Source organism: Labrus mixtus, chromosome 4 (assembly GCF_963584025.1).
Source record: "Labrus mixtus chromosome 4, fLabMix1.1, whole genome shotgun sequence".
Taxonomy (NCBI): Eukaryota; Metazoa; Chordata; class Actinopteri; order Labriformes; family Labridae; genus Labrus; species Labrus mixtus.
This window is the reverse complement of record NC_083615.1, coordinates 22,456,621-22,475,617: the sequence shown is the minus strand read 5'-3', so window position 1 is coordinate 22,475,617 and position 18,997 is coordinate 22,456,621. Positions and strand designations below refer to the sequence as shown.

The 18,997-nt window shown below is 39.5% G+C and overlaps 1 protein-coding gene across 1 annotated transcript in view; it reads left to right on the top strand.

The window, feature by feature from the left end:
* Positions 1-18,467, top strand: part of trhr2 (thyrotropin releasing hormone receptor 2) — a 28,537-nt gene extending 10,070 nt beyond the window's left edge. The window contains exon 5 of the mRNA XM_061036395.1: positions 16,348-18,467. Coding sequence (XP_060892378.1) covers positions 16,348-16,878 — 531 coding nt within the window. The 3' untranslated portion in view covers positions 16,879-18,467. The remainder of the gene's footprint in view (positions 1-16,347) is intronic.
* Positions 18,468-18,997: the final 530 nt, after the last annotated feature.

Here is an 18,997-nt window from a genome sequence, read left to right as displayed (position 1 = left end):
TAACCAGCACCAGCAAAAAAACAACAACAACAGGTTTGCTCTGTAGCGCAGTTATGTGTGCATTTAATTCTTTGTGTGGGTTTTGAGAATGAGACAGCGTTTTTTTGACTCATTTTCACAGGTTGAGTGGGCGCAAAAGTCGTGCTTCAAACTCTTTGAAAAGTCGTGCTTCATGTGACTTAAATCGATTGATTGTTTTTGAAGTGAAATGATTAAGTTGAGTAAATAAATTACAAAAGCGATTAACAATTCAAACTCTAGAAAAAAAAAATGTATGCAAAGTCGAAGTGTGATTGAGTGTTTTAATGTTAGTTGAGAAAGTCTTAAATCCTCAGATTTGTGCCCCTTGGCCCCCACCTCTGCTGTGCTGTCTGTTTGGAACCACCTGAGGGAAGCTGTTCAGGATTAGTTGTTGCTATGCTGTGCTGTGCTACACCCTGTGGGGCTTTATCCGACAATGCAAAGATGTTTTAAGGAATAGATGGTCCTCGTCATAATGTACAACAGCCAATATTCTTTTTAAGACCTCTTTAATAAGTACTACTTCAGACATGGAAATGTCAGTCTGTGGCTGATAGAAAGTGATAGTCCTCTTCCTGAATTAAGTTATGAAGGTACATCAGACACATGTCCAATACAATAAATAAATCCATTCTTATCAAGTGTTTGTTAGTTGAGAAAAGAAAAGTTTTATTAGGCAACATTGTATTAGTTAAAAATGAAATCTCTATGGTTTTAACCAATTAGCAGAACTGACCACCTTTAACATTCAATTCAACAATGATAAAATTGCAGCATTACTTTACCAGGTTTACATATTTCTGTGCTGTCTGATATTAGGGACAGAAAGCTGGATGTATCTGTTAGCAGAGCTTCTTGCCCTTGAAGAATAACACTACTGGCAGGACAGATTCCAATTAAAAAGGTCAGTCGCTCGTTTTAAAACTGAGTTCTGCTGGTACCAGGGCTTTGACGTGGCACGGCGACACATTGCTTGTCATGAATTCTTTTGATTTCCAACTATCTCCTTTTAATTTCCTCTCTGAGCTGTGAGAGTTCACTGACATGATGTCACTCAGCCAATTAGCTTCAACATCCAAACCACAAAAAGCGTGACCTTTATAGAAAAAAGGTGTCCACAATATATAACCTCTGAGAATCTTTTTTGCTTTTACATATTTCAATGTTTTCTTTGATTGATTTTTCAGCCACTGGTAAGCCACTCTAAAGTAATGTTTTATGAGCTGGTTCGTGGGTTTTTCGTGTTGTTCTTTCACCGGATGAGTGTGTGAATGAAAGGATTGATGGTGCCAATGTTTGGTGTAATACACCATAAATCATGACAATACAACAACAACAACATCAACAACAGCAGGGAAGAAGGAAACTGCTACCAAGTAATCATATGATTGAGAAGATGAAAAATTGGTGAGACACATTGGAAAAATTTAATGTAAAAAACATAACTTTGTTGGATGACATACAGGTACCTCTTAAGTATACAGTCAAATCCATTTTTTAATGAATACTTCAATACCAAGAATATCCAAGATCATCCACTGCTGTCCAAAGATTTGGTGATAAATTCTCTACTTTGATAAATGTTTAACTGCCTGTAAAAAGTTCAGGAGTTTCTCTTCTTGTGCAAGTGTGAAAAAGCTGCTGCTCTATGTTTTTTAGGTTTTGCTGCCTCCAGTTGGTTGACATATCATTTTGTAGTGAACTATGGCATCTGCCGTATTGTAACAACACACACACTACTGGAAAGGTTACTTGTTGCAAACAGTTCAAATTAGGCCTGTAACCGTATTTTCATTTGTACAGACTTCATGGTTAAGTGCATGCAATCATACAACAGATACACCTGAGTGGATAGAAAAGGTAATCACACATGGACGTATTCACACCCCAAATCCAGGCGGCAGTAATGCTCGTATGCTAACCTCCTTTAAACAACAAGTGAAGGAGATAAGGCAGACAAAACAAAACACACAAGGAATCAGAGTAATATGACTCCGCTAATCTAGAAGAACCGCCTGCTTCTTTAAATCAGTTGTGTGGGGAAACGTGGGGTTCACAGTGCAGTCGAACACATGGAATATTTGAATTCATATCATATGGCATCACCCAAAGGTGCCAATGACGGAGATAGGCAAAAGAAGGACAATCCTCCAAACAATCGTATCCACACTGTTTTTAAAAAGCCACTAAATGTGAAAGCAGAGAGGGTCAAAGACATTACTGAAGCTAATATATTTTTAAGCATCTGGCGCATATGACCAGGCTTCAACAAGACCTCAAGCCTCATTACAATGTCCCATACTTTGTTCCCATAATCCACTCTGATGTCCTTTAATGGCGTACACAAGTGGTGATTGAGCACGAATAACCGCTGTACCACTAACAACTGTGACTGCACACTTGACAAATCATAAATATGGATATGTCCAAGGCTGTATAATTTTTGATGTGAGATATTTAACTGGTCTTCTAGAATATATCGCTGTGTGTTTAAACCGGACCCTCAGATAGCGCTATTTGGGTACTCTCCATTCTTACATAATCAGTCTCTCTTTGCAGAGATGTATGGAATGGTAATTGCTAAGAGAGTGATAACAAAGTCTGTCAGACACTGTGCCTTAGTCCAAGACCTGGCTAACTGACCTCACTTGTGTACTGCACATGGAGAAAATCCGCTATGGCATGATGGACAGTTTTTTAATATTTTCCAGCATCTGGCAGCCTTTTTTTGATTACCTTGCCCGATTAGATAGAGTTCCCGGACAAAGGTTTTACAGCCCACTACTTACCTTTCTGTAAACGTTTGTGTTGAGATATATTGTGCTAGTGATGCAATGTAGCATATGTCCTGCAATTAAAGCCCTGTTTTGTTTGGTTTTTGTTGTCCCGTACCGTGCTTAAGTACAATTAATTCCAATTCAATGGGAGACCACCATTTGCTCAGCTGGCTCAACAAATCTGTGATTGAGCCATATTGGCATGTATAGTATATTGGCCCATCCATCCATTTGTCAAACTCTATGTGAGCTTGATGAACATTGAAATATAAATTAATGAAATGCTTTCCATTTTCTTTTTACATAAGAATTCACATTTGAACCGGAAACTCATTCTCTGTTGTGTTTTTTTCCGAGTAATGTGACACTTAGAACTCCAATCTGACATATTTTGATTGGGAAAGTTTACACCACAAGATTTTTGAGCAGCCACTACAGCCCATTTTGTGGCTGCAGGCTGAGTTTAGCACAATTTTAACTTTTTTTATTTACCTATTAGTCATTTAGACCCTGAAACGTGCAAAAAGTGAAAATCAAAAAGAAACAAAACAACCCTTCAAACATAGACCCTATCATGTTTGGGGTTTGGGTGCTTTACCTTCCTCTACAACCTTTAGCATATGTTGTTCCTGTGTCACTTTGCAGGAGACACAGACCCTGCAGGGACTGAACTCTTATCAAGAGTAGGAAGGAGATCTCAATCTCATGTGTTCAAGAGGCTCCATCTAGGAGCAGCAGATTTGCATAATGTGATTTGGGATTTACATTGAAGTGTGCTCAGTACTGCAGATGATTTTACCCTCAGTTCTATAACAGGCACTTCATGCTCTTTCATTCATCTTTTGATAGGCCGGCTCAGTCAGATGGGAGATTGATAAAGTTGTGTATGCCAAAGAATGGCACTTTTATGATTGGAGATTAATATAGCACATTGTGCTGTGAGATTGCTGTATGGTTTTAATATCAGAGGTTTTTCATTCCTGTGATCTCCTCAAGTGCATTTGGAAGGAGAGAACTGTAAGTTGCCACAGGCGAGCCAATGGCATTGAAGGGTAACATTCTTTGACCCAATGTGCCCATGGCTGGAATCAGTCACTAAGATGCTCTTTCAAGCACAGAATCTGATCTCTTTGTATTAAGTCTCCTACCTAATAATTTCAGTCTATATGCATACTCAAAAGTCACCAGACACCCTATGCTTATTATTTAATTATCTCAGCACTGAAATAATTGGAGTGCTCTCCTCCCCACCTAATCCTGTTCAATTAAACACTTTTCTTTTTATCTACCTGTTGAGGTGGCTCCCACTAAAAGCCCCTGGAAAACCCAAATCCACAAAAAGCTTCTAACAATTTTATTTATGATCTTATGTACATACAATAAACGCTGTAAAAGTATTAGAAGTTACCTCCCAACCGTTTTGAAGATTTTGTCATTTAAGTTTTTGTATATTTTCTGACTTTAGGTTTTAAGTGTGCGATGTTAGCTCTGAGATTTATTACGCAATACATTTCAAAACAATAATAAAAACATACATGCATGTCCTACCCAATCAAGTGCAACAAAAATACTCTGCTCCTACCGCTCAGCCTTCATGCTTCAGTGGGCCATTCCATTCCTGGCTGCAAATCCACCGGTGAGGATGACAGCTTGTCTTGCGGTGGTTTTGTAGAGACAGAGGACTACATTTTGGCGAGCTGTGCCATAGTCATGCCAAAGAAATCCTGCATACTGCACTCATCACCCCAACACTGGTTAACCAATTTTGTCTGGAAAGCTCCGGCTTTGCTTTGCCTTGTCTAACACCTGGAGCGGTGTCCTGCTTCTCTGCATGTCAATCTCTGTTCCTGCCCACTGAATGCCAACAGTTGTGGGCTAGAGTCCCGCCTCGCTTGTTGTCTTGAATTGAAGTTTCTATTCAAACAAACCAGCGTCGTCAAAGTTTATTTTCCAATGTGGATGATTTTGACATAACAAGAGAGAAATGATATTAAAACGTGACGCTGCAAGGTCTGTTAGCGTGGCTAGGTATCCCAGGATGCTTTGAGCAGCAAGTCAGATGGTGGCAATGGGTTGCATTATACGATGAATGGGGGCAAATTTTGAGAAACATAATGTGAACTGCCCCGCCCACACAGTCCTAAGAAATGACCTAAGCTGCAAAATAAGTGGTTTTTGAACAAGGTTTTCTAATAGTTATGAATGTTAATTTTCACTCATATTCAATATATTTTTGTATGCTCAATGATACATTACGATCACATGTGCATTGTCAGTCAGGTTTCAAGGGGCTTTTACACTTAAGGCATGGAATATAAGCCTTTTCTTCATTCAAATTTGCTGAGAAGATGCATGTGCATTGGATACCAACCTGCCACAAAACTGATACCAGCAGGCAAAAAGCAACCACATGTTAGATGAAATGTGAAAGCAGGGTAAAGGTGGGTTATAAACTTTAAAATAGCCACAGATTGAGACATGGATGGAAGGGTCAGGCCGGGAGGGAGAAGGTGTGTAGCATTACTTGCTACTGATAAGACTAATCACTTGAGTCTTACAGGCTGACTGGCTCTCCCATTCTCTGTCTCACAGGGGTTTATAAATGTCTGAGCTGTTTCCATGGTCACAAGCCAGGGGTGGGATGAAGTGGGGAGGAGGGTCAAGGCATGCTGACTGTGTTTCACACACAAAGAAACGCTCACACCAGCACCACTTTGCCTCTGGAGGTGGAATGCCGATGCTGACCATTTATATTTGTGGTTTCGGAATTTTTCATGTTTAAAATGTTGTGCTTTTTAGCCGTTAAAATACCCTTAATGAAAAGACAGTCACGACTTCGTTTTTTATTTATTACAGACTGGGAAAGTTTCAAGTTACTTAAAGAAGGTGTATTACTTATCCATTTGAAACATAATATACCGGCATTGATGCAGGAAATTAATAGACTGTATAAACATGTATGTAGTCTCACTGAATTCACACATCAATTTCTGCAGAGGCGATTCTGTCCCGTATAGTTTTTACAAATAAAGATAACCAAACTAACCTGATCAAACAAAGAAACCAACCTCGCTCTGCTCCGTATCAAATACGCGCTGGGTCTATTTTCGACGGAGCCCGCTGCAAGCACTTGTCAAGCTGAACAGAGTAGATCGAGCAAGAGACAGATCGAGACATAAAAACAGAAATGGGAATGCACAGAGAACCCAGTCAATTTCAAATAAAAAAACAATATAGAGACTCTCAATTGTATATCCCATCATCACTCTATCAACATACCTCAAAACAGGCACCAAACAAACAGCAAATCAACCTCGGAAAGACAAAGCAACATGTTATGTGCATGTTGTTCTCCGTATTCCCGCGTGATCTTGTAGTTCTCCTTTGATAGAGCTCCTGCTGTGCCGTGCTTCTGCAGCGTTGTAACGCAATGTGAATTCACAGACTGGGACACCGTCATTATGTTGTTGCGGAATCAACATTAATGTACAAAGATGTAATGACATCTGAGCTTAGGTACAGCACGTTTGTGCAAACACAGTATGATGATAATGTTAGTAACCCTGACCTAGGCCAAGATGTAGACTAGGGCTGGGAATCTTTGGGTGTCTCACGATTTGAGTCTAAAAGTCTATTTTTGAATTAGTACATACTTCAAGATCTACTCTGGGCGGCAGTAGCTCAGTCTGTAAGGACTTGGGTTGGGAATCGGAGGGTCGCCGGCTCAAGTCCTGGCACGGACCAAGTCCGGAAATTGGTCTGGTAGCTGGAGAGGTGCCAGTCCACTCCCTGAGCACTGCCGAGGTGCCCTTGAGCAAGGCACCTAACCCCCCCCACCAGCTCAGGAGCGCCCACTGTGGGCAGCCCCCTCACTCTGAGACCTCTCCAGTAGTATATGTCCGTAGGATCCTGTTTGTGCATGTGTGTGTATATTTCAGCCTATGTTTGTGTAGCATGTTTACTAGACAGAGTGTAAAAACGAATTTCCCCTCGCGGGATCAATAAAGTATAAATTATAATTATTACTCCAGTCATCTGTGAGACTGGCTGAATTTCTTGCAGCTCCATTTAGCATTCTACTGAGTTAAAGAGCTAGCGATAGCACTTTGGAGGGTGTGACTGATTAGCACTTCCCCCAGATTTTGTGAAGTTATGATTCCATTTTAAATCTCAGAAGATAAGAATCTTGATTTTTATATAAATCGATTTTTTTCCCCACCTCTAATCTAGACTGCTTTGATTTTGGGGGCATTAAGAAATGTTGCCTCGTCACTTACTGCCAGACCTCAAGAACCATTACTGGGGCACTCTATGAGTGTTTTTAGGACTGTAAGCTATGACATGTACCATTATCTAAAACCATAGAATCTAAAAAAACATAAGCCAATAATGTCTTGGGAGTGGCCGGGAGGCCAACCAGACGAGCAGAGCCGGGTCAAACTCTTGTGATATCACGCATTGACTATTGCAACTCTCTACTGGCAGGTCTTCCTACAGCACTATCAAACCCCTGCAGATGATACAAAATGCAGCAGCACGACTGGTCTTCAACCTTCCTAAAAGAGCACATGTCACTCCGCTGTTCATCTTCTTACACTGGCTCCCAGTTACTGCACTTATCAAATGTAAAACTCTGCTGTCCAATCGGACTCAAAGCTGAACGTTTGCACTTACTGACATTGTTTCCTTTTTTTCTAGATCCTTGCTTGAGTTGTACTTACTCCCTGATGTACGTCGCTTTGGATAAAAGCGTCTGCTAAGTGAATTGTAGAATTGTAAAAGCCCAGGGACAGAGTCACTGGGGAGTACAGGGGCAGGTACACTGGGAACCCGGGAGGCCAAGGTAGGAAAATCTGCTGCTGGGGCTGAGACATTGGCTGGCACACCAACTCCTGGGGCAGTGGAGACTCTGGGGTGCCGGACAGTGGAGACTATGGGAAGCTACACTGTGTACTGTAGGTAGATAATGGCGATGTGAGCCATTATGGCCTGGCCTCCACGATTACCAGGTTAAATTGCCAAGCAAGTCCTGGTTTATTGAGACTGCTTAGCCAATGGATGAGCATGCTGGGAAGGCACAAGACTGGGAAGCAGGAGAACTGAACAAGTCTCCAGTCCACTCAGGGAGTGAGCCTCTGAACCATGGCTTTGAGAGGATTTCCATCTGAGCTGTAGAGAGGGCTTCCTCTCTCTGTACTCACTACAATTGGCATGTGTAAAGTCATTGCGAAGGCATTCCAAAATCAAAATAATAATTCTGATGGGTCCATTTTGGTCAGTTCATTCTGTAACGTGTAGAAAAAACTAAAAGAGGACTTTTGTGCAGAACTAAAAAAAGATTTACTTAAACAAAAAGGCAAAAACAAGGCTTGTTTTTAAAATAAAACAATTTTAGTTTTTCAAGTCACTTTTCATTGGGTTTAAGACTATGATGAATAAAGTAATTTAAGTCAATTTTAAGGTTACTTGAGGGATGAAGGGATGAGGGGATAAAGGGTGGGGGTAAGGGTTAGCTGTGCTCTTTTTTCAAACTGAATATGCTTTGCCATAATTAGCTGTGCTCAGAGTTGTTGCAACACGGTGAACATGCAGTGCGTGCACACATTCAGCCCATTATGGAAGACTTCTATCAAGATAAATGACCTTAGAATAGAGTGATGGGGCAGCAACACAGTATCTCAACTTGCCGTGTTGTGTCCCCATGAGCAGTATCCCCCCTACAGGAGATCAAGCAGGTTACCTTGAACTTTTAGAGTGATGTTGAAGTGTATGGCAGACTTGTCTTTTGAGGCAGTGACCTTTAAAGTTGCACAAAAGTTGTGCTGTCACAATCAATAAGAAGAGAGGTGTACCAATAATAAAATGCTCCCTCCTGTAGTACACATCAAGTTGTTCTTTGTCCAACTAAAAATATAACCCTCTGAACTGTTTTTGCAATTGTCCAGAGATCAGCACTTGTCACGAGCTGAGCAAACTGAGTCTGACCTTGTCTCTCTGCTTTGGGGTCATTTGCCCACTTGAGTGACTTTTGAGCTTCTGCAGAAGTGCCTTGTAGCTCTCCCACTGGAGACCACTAATGCCCAGTCAGGAGATGACACAAATCCTTGAGACTGCCTTTAAGACAAGTTCAAATGGAAAGGAAAAATACTCAGTTTGAGAGTTTTGTTGTTGTTTCATTTAATGTCAAACCATATTTAGGAAAGATGTGAATGTATGGTATGGAGGTAGCTGCAGGGGAACTGCAAAAAATAATTTTGACTGGCTTATGTTCAATGAAGTGTGAGCACACAGACAAAACGACCTTTGCTGACGTAGCAAAAACAGTTGAGGTCAACTGATGATATTCAGTTCTTAACTAAAATGATCTTGTTCCTTGTTATTTAAAAAGAAAAATGAATGAAACCAGAAATTAACTCAGTGTTAAGCAACCGTGATACCGACTGCATTTCTTATGACCCAAACAGGTGACTTTTATTATATTATATATATTATTTATTATTCTCCACAAGACTTTAGGTTTACCATTTGTCATGTTTACGGTACACAAGGCCTACACAATGTTAGGGGAACAATATTACACAGTTTTGTGGAATTTTTGACTAATTCTGATTGAATACGAGATGTATATAATACATGTTTTTGCATTGAAAAAATGTGGTGTCATCTATCCTATGTGACTCAGTATCATCTGGTGTATAATTCAAAATGGTCACACTAGAGGCCTAGTTAGTAAAAACCATAAAACTTTGTATGGCTCACAAGGAAAATAAAATCAGAAAAAGTTACAAGAAAAGTGCTGATTACAATTAATCTTACATAAATGAAAAGAATAAAGATTACTTACTTTGTTTGATAATTAAGAATCTTACAAAATATTCAGGTTTGCAAGGTAATATGCTGTATCTTAGAGAAGCTAACACTTCAACATAGCATGTTTCCATAATGTCTGATAGTAAGGTCATTATATGATTAAATTCAGTGGATGTCTAACATATTGCTTCATTAGCCCTTTTTCCTACATGCACATCACAGGAGCCAAGAAATGATTCAAAAAGAAGCGGCAGACGAAGCAACAGAGTCGAAACCAACTAAATGCTCTAGTTTAAAGGTGATTCTGCAACTAGTACCAAGATGATGGAGCACACGCTCTAAAAGACAGAGTGAGTTCGTAGAATAACATACACGCATAAGTCTGTCAGATTGAAGGCTAGAGCTGCTGAGAGCTTTAGGTATCAGCAGAAGATAAATAAGAAGGCACTTCATATAGTATGGCCTTATAAAGAAAAAAAACAATGCGCCATCCTTCAGATGCATGTGGAAGAAAAAAAAAAAAAAAAAAACTACTATCTCATAAAAAACACAATGATGAGCACAAAAACCCAAACCAAAGGCAAATCACAATGCAGCATGGTACACTGAGTCCAACATTTCTACTGAGCATGAGGTAGCATGCATATAAAGAAAATCGTCGTAGTCAATCACTGAACAATTTGTTGCTTGGATGAGTTTCTTCCTAGCAATTAAATAAAAACAGCTTTTGTTTCTGTAGAAATAAACTTTTTTTTTTTTTTAATTTAATAATTTTTTTGTGTCCACATATGCTGCTCACACCAAAAACTTCAGGAAGTTTCCAGGGGCCATATACAAGTACTTGTACTAAGTATAAGTGGCTCCTCGTGACAAAATTCTAAGAAAATTCTTAGAATCAGGACATTTTCTAAGAATTTTCACTCAAAGTTCAGACTACATCCTTGTACAGATAAAACTTATTCACAAATTGTCTTAGCCCTTAAGAGAGCTCCTGAGGTGACAAACTGTTAGTAGTAGTGGGGGGAACTTTTAACAGGATGATGAGTTTCTCTAGCTGAGGAGAAAATTGAGAAATGTTCTCCAAACAGGACATGAGGAATCATCTTTTTGACTCAAAGCGGGCCCAACAGACAAAAATGATTTGTGCAGACATTTCAATCCATCTCTGACTTTATTCAGTACAAAGTGAGACATGCATGTTGAGTTTCTCGACATGTGCTTACCTCCACAGGTGCATCCGATCACTAATTAAGGTCCTTTACATGAGGTAACGATTAGCAGGTGAAGAAGCTGCTGCACAAGTGGGCATGTGATTTCAAACTTTGTGCAGGATAAATTATTTTAATGTACGTCTTACAAATGATCACAAATGATATGTTATGTTAATAATTACATAATGTCTGACTAGATTCTATGTCTAAAAATGTTAGGCTTAACCAATCACAGCTTCTGAAAAAATGTCTCATACCTAGCCACAGGGTCAACCACACTTCCTCACTAAGATAAAAGTTTGTGTCTCTTCCTTGCTCAGAGTTGCTCTGAGAATGTTCCTAAATCACTCCTAAGCTAAAAGTCCTTTCTAGGAATTTTTAAGCTAAGTTAGGTGCTCTCTGAGATGATTCTCAGAGTGTCTGTGAATATGGGCCCAGGAGTTTTGTCAAAATTTTAAAGCACTATAGGCTCTTTTACAGCCAATGAAAAATAATACAACATTTGAAAGCTCTTTTACAATGCAAACCTAGTGAAACACAACTTACACTTAATACTTATTTTCAGGCTCATGGGAAAAAGATTCCCATCTGTGAACTAGCTCATTGGCTTTCCAAGAACATAAAAAGGTAAACAGGTATACACGAATTGTAATCAAATATTATGAACCCTGTTTTTTTGTTTCATTTGAATACTCTGTCTTCTTTTTAATCTTTTTTCCACAATAACTTTGATCTCCTATTGGTCTCCCGTCACTTGCTATGCCTCTTTGTTGTCTCTTAAATTCAAAGACACAAAATGCCAAATCTAGCTAAGAGGCCTTATTTACCCCATTATAATGTACTGAGAGACATCCCCATCCCCCAACAATCAAAACACTGTCTCTTCAGTGACTGTTTATGCAATATCCAGCATGTTGCTGATGACTCCAATAATCATGAAGCAATCACAGCTAATCACAGAAATTATAACCATATTAGGCTGGGCCTTGGAGCTTTGGCACAAACGTTCAGCTACTTAAGCATTTCTGCACAGTTTGTTGATTGTTGTGGATGAATATCAATGTCATTTCAAACCAATTTTAATGGCTCACTGTATCACACCATATGAAGAACCAAACAACACTGCATTTTTTTCAATGCTGAAGCTTGTACAATGTGCTCTTAGCATTAGTCAGCATAGATCAGAGTTGAGTTTGGGCAGTTATGACAAATGTAATTTGGACTATCACAGATCAAACAGGTCCGGATTTGTTCTGAATATCTCCTTTCACACATACTCAGCTGGATAATGCAGAATGTGTTATCTACTGGAAGAAGTCTGTGTAGCAGCCCTCGACCAAGACAACATATGAGGAAGCGTGGAGTTCGATTGATGCGATTTATTTATTTCATTTCGAGCACCGTGAAACTAGAAAAAAGGCAAAATAAAGCCAGGGGTGCTCTGCTCGCTGTAAGTGACAAGCCGAGTGTGACGCGTGCGCTAAAACGTGTAATGTTCATGTTCATGTTCCAGGGTGGAGCAACAACAAACAACCCAAATAGGCTCCTTTGGCCACTTACAGTCTGTGCAAAGTCCAAAATTGCACCAGCACATTAATTTTTCATTCTCATGTTGTAGCTGTATCAACCCCAACATGGTCAACAACACAGTTTTCCCGTTCCCTCTGTCCCCTCTACCCCTCATCTTCACTGAAAAAAGAATCTCTAGCAGTTGGGATTCTGTCACACACACACAACAACCTCCTCTTGCTGTGTGGTAAATGTAGAATAGGAAAGATTCAGACATCGTTCGACCTGATTGTCCGGAAGTTGTGTGATTTAATTTGTATAAATGGCTTCGTTCCCACATGCAGCTTCTCTGAGTAATGGCCATTTAATTCCTGTAGTGCATTGCCTGTGGCGCAGTCTTTCTCATGTAATGGTCCTGCTATTATCTGGACGTTCCCTTTCACACATGCAGCACACAGCGAGAGACTGATCAGTGTAAGACATGTTTTCCACTACTGGAAACATCTTGTTTGGTTTAGGTGAGGGGAGATGCCTGGGTAGAGCGTGAATGAGAAGAATAGGCTGATATCACTATTACCCAAAACCAATTATCTGCTGTGTTCACACATCAAGTCGTGGACATTTAATTAACTATGCTTGTGCGATTGCATGATGTCTGTCCAATTCACAATTGACCTTGTGTTCTCGCATGCAACTCCTCAGAGTAATTATTTTTGGGAGGGTAGTGCATGTGAGAGGGGGCTTAGGTATCTGTTTTCTTGCAATGATAGACCAAAACTGTGTGAATAGGAGAGAACAGGAAAAAGATACCCACAATGTTCAGGTATCAATGGGTTCATTTGTTTAAAAAGTGAAATATTGTGCACACATGCAGCTCATCCCGAAATCTTTTGGGATGAGTTTTGTGCAAGTGTGAACAAAGCTTAAATTTGATTTGTTTAAGACTAACAAGACAGCCCCCTTGTTTATTTTTGTAGTTTTCCTATGGCTTAAGTTCCTCTCACAAGAGGTTTAAAGTCCTTGGGCTCACTATTCCCATTCAATTCTTGGTCTGGGCACAAGTTCAATTGTTTGAATAGTCACTTAACTTTTTCTTCACCATGGTGGATGCTGGTGTTTGATGGCAATTCCCTCTGATGAAGGATGTTTAGGTCCTTGATGGTGTCATCTCTGAAAGACAAGCATTTCTCAAGATTGGACTTTGTTTCAACTGACCTGGATTGACCAATATAAACTGACACTCCTACTCTCTTTTGTGTCAAAGTCTGACCTTATTTCTTACCTGCAATCTCTTAAATAAATGTATCACTCTGATTGTGCGTTTTAGCGGATGCTCTACTCTGCTCTGAGGAGAGTTATAGAAAGAGCCTGAAGCTTGTGTGATCGGACACTTTGTTCATTTGTTCGTGTTCTCATCAGAAAACGCTTTCTTAAAATGCTACTCAAGAGCTCCCAGTGATGAACAAACAGCATGAACAGTCCGAAAGCACTCAGCATACATTCGAGACTCTTCTAATTCACAGAAGTTGTCAGCCAACAGTGAGCCCAATAACCTTAAACCACTTCTGCTTAAGCTGCTGCATCCATAAGTTCACCCCTATTTTAATGTGACATACTTTACAGAGGATGTATCTTCTGCATAATAGCTTTAAAGGGATTGACAGAGATTAACTCATCAATTGCATCTAACTATTAAAGTCTATGGTTCAAATAGTACCAAACACAAAGCTTTGGGAAACTCAAAAAATTTTTTAAAGATTATTTTTGGGCATTTTGTGTCTTTATTAGAGAGATAGGACAGTGGATAGAGTTGGAAATCAGGGATAAAGAGAGTAGGGAATGACATGCGGCAAAGGAGCCACAGGTCGGATTTGAACCTGGGCCACCCGCTTGAAGGACTACAGCCTCCATACATTCCATACATGGGGCACGCACTCTAACCACTGCGCCACCAGAGCCACGGGAAACTCAATTTTAACCTGGCTTGAGTTGCTGCTTTAACTGAAACTGTCAAAACAACTTTGTGACTTCAAGACGAGGTGGCTGTCTTATTTGATGATGCTCTTACGCGACAGACAATTTTACTCTGCATTACAGTGACGTGTCTGGTTATTTGTGTTGCACTGTTGTGTGAATGAAGAAATTACTTCAATTCAATTCCCAAAGCTAAATAAGACTCATTGTCAGACAAGGGTCTTTTCTTTTTTGTCAAATGGTAGGCACTTCCAAACACAGCTTCAGTTTCCTTTGTGTAGGACTTAGTCATCGCCCATTGCGTTCTCAATGACTGCTATTTTCTGTTTGTCCGCCATCTTCACAGCTTGAGTGTGTGCCTCGGTAAAAGCGTGTTTCCTCACCTTTGTACCATTTGCTGACAGTCTTGTCTCTCTGAGTGAATCGATCCACCGTGGACCATGTACGGAGCCTGGGATCAGAAAAAGCGTACTACAAATTGTTCAATGGCCCGGTTTTAGAGTTATGAATCAGTTCACTGAGGCTTTGCTTCCTATCACTGTGTTCTTATTTTATTCCCTGAGACTCTTAGTTTGACCTTTTAACTCCCGTGAGAATAATGTAAGCTAAGTTGGCTCCCCAGTTAGCGTAAGTTCACTCACAAGGAAAAAACAACATTGTCCGAAGTCTCCGCAGCAATTTGCAGTTTTCCACCTCAAAAACAAAGTCTTTTTGACTCAATATGAAGAAGAGTAGTAGTACATTTTTACAGATCCAGGCCTCTGTGGACCAATTCACTCAGATCTGTAATGTTAAGATCTGTTACCAATTCAGATTGTTTTGTCTTCACACTACTACAATAAACAGAGAGACATGTTATTTTGAAATAAAATAACTATAATTATTTTTTCTCAGTTTCATCAAGTGAAAAAATTACTTTGGATTCAATTAGCCTATCAATTTGTATTAAATTAATATGACCAGGTTAATCCAAATGATCAGATTGAATGGAATGGAATTATACAGAATAGTTTAATACTTCAATAAACCATCCCTGCCTCTCCCATAACGTACAACATCATTTAAGTCCTGCTGATAGAAAAAAGGTGATTGTCATGGCTGTTGCTCCACTGCAGTCAAAGAGACTTGGGCTATCTTTAGCTGAGCTGCTAGCTAGCACCAATGTTGCTAGCATCACTCTCGTTAGCTGAGCAGCAGAAGTCGTTTTTTATTAAAGCTAATTTTTGTTTGGGCTTTTTGCTTAATCTGTCTTACTTTCCTTTTCTTTATTTATCACAGAGGGATATTGTATTGGGTTGTATTGACACAGGGTAGGCAGGTAGAATGCAAGCAACATTTTTTTTTATAGATGGCAAAGTATGACCCGTCCTACTTTGTCTTTCCCTGCATTCATGTGGTGTCAGACACACTGGGAAAATTAGTTTCCCATTTAAAATATGCACATAAAAGTCTGCTCAAGTAGGAACAACAACTCAGAAACTCTGTAAAGAATTAGGTGTGTCATCACATGGAGGGCTAAAGATGTTTTTTTAATGTAAAAGTACTTTAGCTTCCACAGTTTTTTGTTGTTATGACAACATTCTGACCTTGTGAACTGAAGCATGTGAAGACACTGAAGTCAAGAGAATGACGCAGTTTTATTACATGTTCAAAGATACCAATGATTTTGCACCAATTGATATGAATGTCATCCTCCCCCCTACTTGTTTATAACAAGTAGGGGGGAGGATAACTGCTGCATTCAAACATTTGCTCACCCTCTACTTTCTTGTGGATTTTTCAGTCGGGGAGCTGGCTGAAAAAAGTCTGGAAGGGTTAGCCAGGGTAAAACAGTTGGAAATGTGTGTTCACCCATGCAGCCCACACCCCAAAATATGCATATTTTTCAGGAGTCTGCATGTGCAAAAGGGCAAGACACACCTGCTGTATAGTCTCAAACAGAGCTGTTCCACTTTAACTGTAGTTTAAAAAATCTCAAGAATTCATTAATGAACAGTCCATTCAGTTTGACCGTAATTAACCTTTTCTCTGCTTAATCCATACAGGTGACAAAGATGCTGGCAGTGGTGGTGATCCTATTTGCTCTTCTTTGGATGCCCTACCGGACTCTGGTTTTGATTAACTCTTTTGTATCAACACCCTACCTTGACGCCTGGTTCATCCTGTTTTGTCGGACATGCATCTACGCCAACAGCGCTATAAACCCTGTGATATACAACGCCATGTCTCAGAAGTTCCGCTCTGCATTCCGTGGGCTTTACCGTTGTCAACAGCCAGACGTAAACCAGAGGACGCTGTCGCTGATCCAAACTGGATTCAGCACCGTCAGAGACCCACGAACATCCCAGCCCAGCAGCAATGGTACAAATGGAAAGACAAGAAAAGCCATCCTAAGTACCAATATGACATCAAAGCAGAATGGAAGGGGTCATCAGGAGTCAGAAAGCTTAAGTGACAAGAAGGCAGAACATTCCATCGATATCAGCTCAACTACTTTTGGTTTAGCTTTGAATGGAAATGAGAAGTCAGATTGGCCTCCATCAAACGATACCACAGATAAGCAAGAAAACATGTAAATAGTTTCACATCACCATAGTATGATGATGAATTTGTTATAACCACTGATATCGGTCAAGAAAACTAATTTAATAGTGCTGTTTGCATCCTATGACAAACAGCTGTGGATCACTTATGAAGTGAAGGTCCCTCATGATGAACAATTTGCTATCTAAAACACTGCATGTGATGCAATTTCAACTATCCAAGTGAGAATATCCATAAACGAGGCTAAGCGCTACTGAGTATAGAAAGGATTCTTTAAAACACTAAGTTACAGTATTAAAAGCCTTTATTACTACAACTGCTTATGTTTTCTTAGCTGGCAAAAGATTTCTCCAGTTTATTCGTTTAACAGCTCAGAAACCGCAAGAAGATTTTTTTGAGAAAGCAGGTTGACAACAGTTTGAAGAGAAATGACACATCCAGTTTATTTAGTAATCAGAAGGTTTTCTTGTTCACTGAATAGTGTCAATAGGACGGTTTTGATTTTCGGATCCACTGTTTATTTCAGGTCATAAACACATAGTGGCTGATGAGAGTGAGTTCAAATGACTGCACACGGGACAGTATAGACCGCTCAAGAATCATTAAGTAATTCTTAAACTGAATCATGGTCACCCTTTTCAAAGAAGCTGTGATTTTGTTAACATCAACTTTCGGTTACAGAGAGAAATCAATCCTCAATTTCGCGGAAGAAAGCCTTGTGATTCTTTGACCAATATGTTGCCCAGACTCCTGCCAAAAATGACCTTTCATACTCTTTTACTGTGCCAACTGATGTAAAAGGCACTCCAAATAACAGCAAGCGTACAGTGCTGATATAGGTCATGAGAATGGTGCCTGAAGCTTTATTTTCTGGAGTGCTGGGCCTCCAGCCAAGCTGCCAATTTTTAGACTTGTGAATTAAAACGTGTTATGATGATTATAATAATTATTACGATACTGATAAACATTACAGTTTTGTAAATAAATCGACATTTGTAAATCAATTCATTTACAGCGCACAACAAATGTGCATGATGTGATGATTATGCTAACTGACCAGCAAGAGATACATTCAAAAACTGTGGATTTTAGCTTTGCAACATTGGAACAAAACTTTATATTCTCTAAATACCTCTGGATTTTAATGTGTGCTAAACTTTGATTCCTGCCACCTATCACCACAGTATAACAGGTTCATGTAATCTGTCATGAATGTTAAAGCACCTGTGATTTCACTTAGAGGTTATTTCCCCCCACAAAAAAGAACATTCTCATCCTGCTTTCTTTTCTGTCTAAAATGTTTCTCTTATTGAGAATCTTTGCCATGAAAAAAAGGATTTAAAAAAAAAAGGCTGTTTCTGTAGCATGCTGTTAATCACTTCACCCGACACCTACCCTGCTGCAGGGTTTAGAGGCCTTAAAAATATCAATCTAGAAATAGTCAATGGTTTTGCTGATGCTCTTGATTGCTTATGTAAAGGTCAGAAAAAGATAAATATTAATTTCACGTCTGTGGCAAGGGAAAATATTCTGATACAAATGTAATGTGACACATCGTCTTTCACTTAAATTATTTTTTTTCTTCTGACATTATACATATAAAGCACTTATTTGGTTTTGATCTCAGCTAACTGCTAGCATATTTGTTATTAGTTGATACATTTTTTAACTTAATTCAATAAGGAGTTTGATACTTACCTGCAAGTAAGGTTGTAAACTCACAACCAGAAGACAAATTGACACATAACGCAGTTATTCAAACCAGTTCATTGATTTCTTGCTTGTTAATACCTGAAAAAAGTTTTTTTGTTAATTCAAAGGAAAGGAAAACATCTTTTAAGCTTTATATATCTTAATGAAAATATATGATTGATGCTATCAGCGATCACTGTTGAGGAAGAGCTCCTTTGTAACACAGGTTAGGTTAAGTTTCTTTGCCTAACATTTCTCCCATGATAAGTTGAGAAAGAGACACCCTAGTACAGTGGTTCTCAAACCGTGGGGCGCAACCCTAGGGGGACATATCCTGGGAGGTTGGCCCATGCAGGGGCATGACCAGGGGGCTTGATCTTTGGCCACCCTATGGTGTAACTCTATAATCACAAGCTATAGTTGGCTATATTTGCATCATCAGAGGCAACAGGATTTATG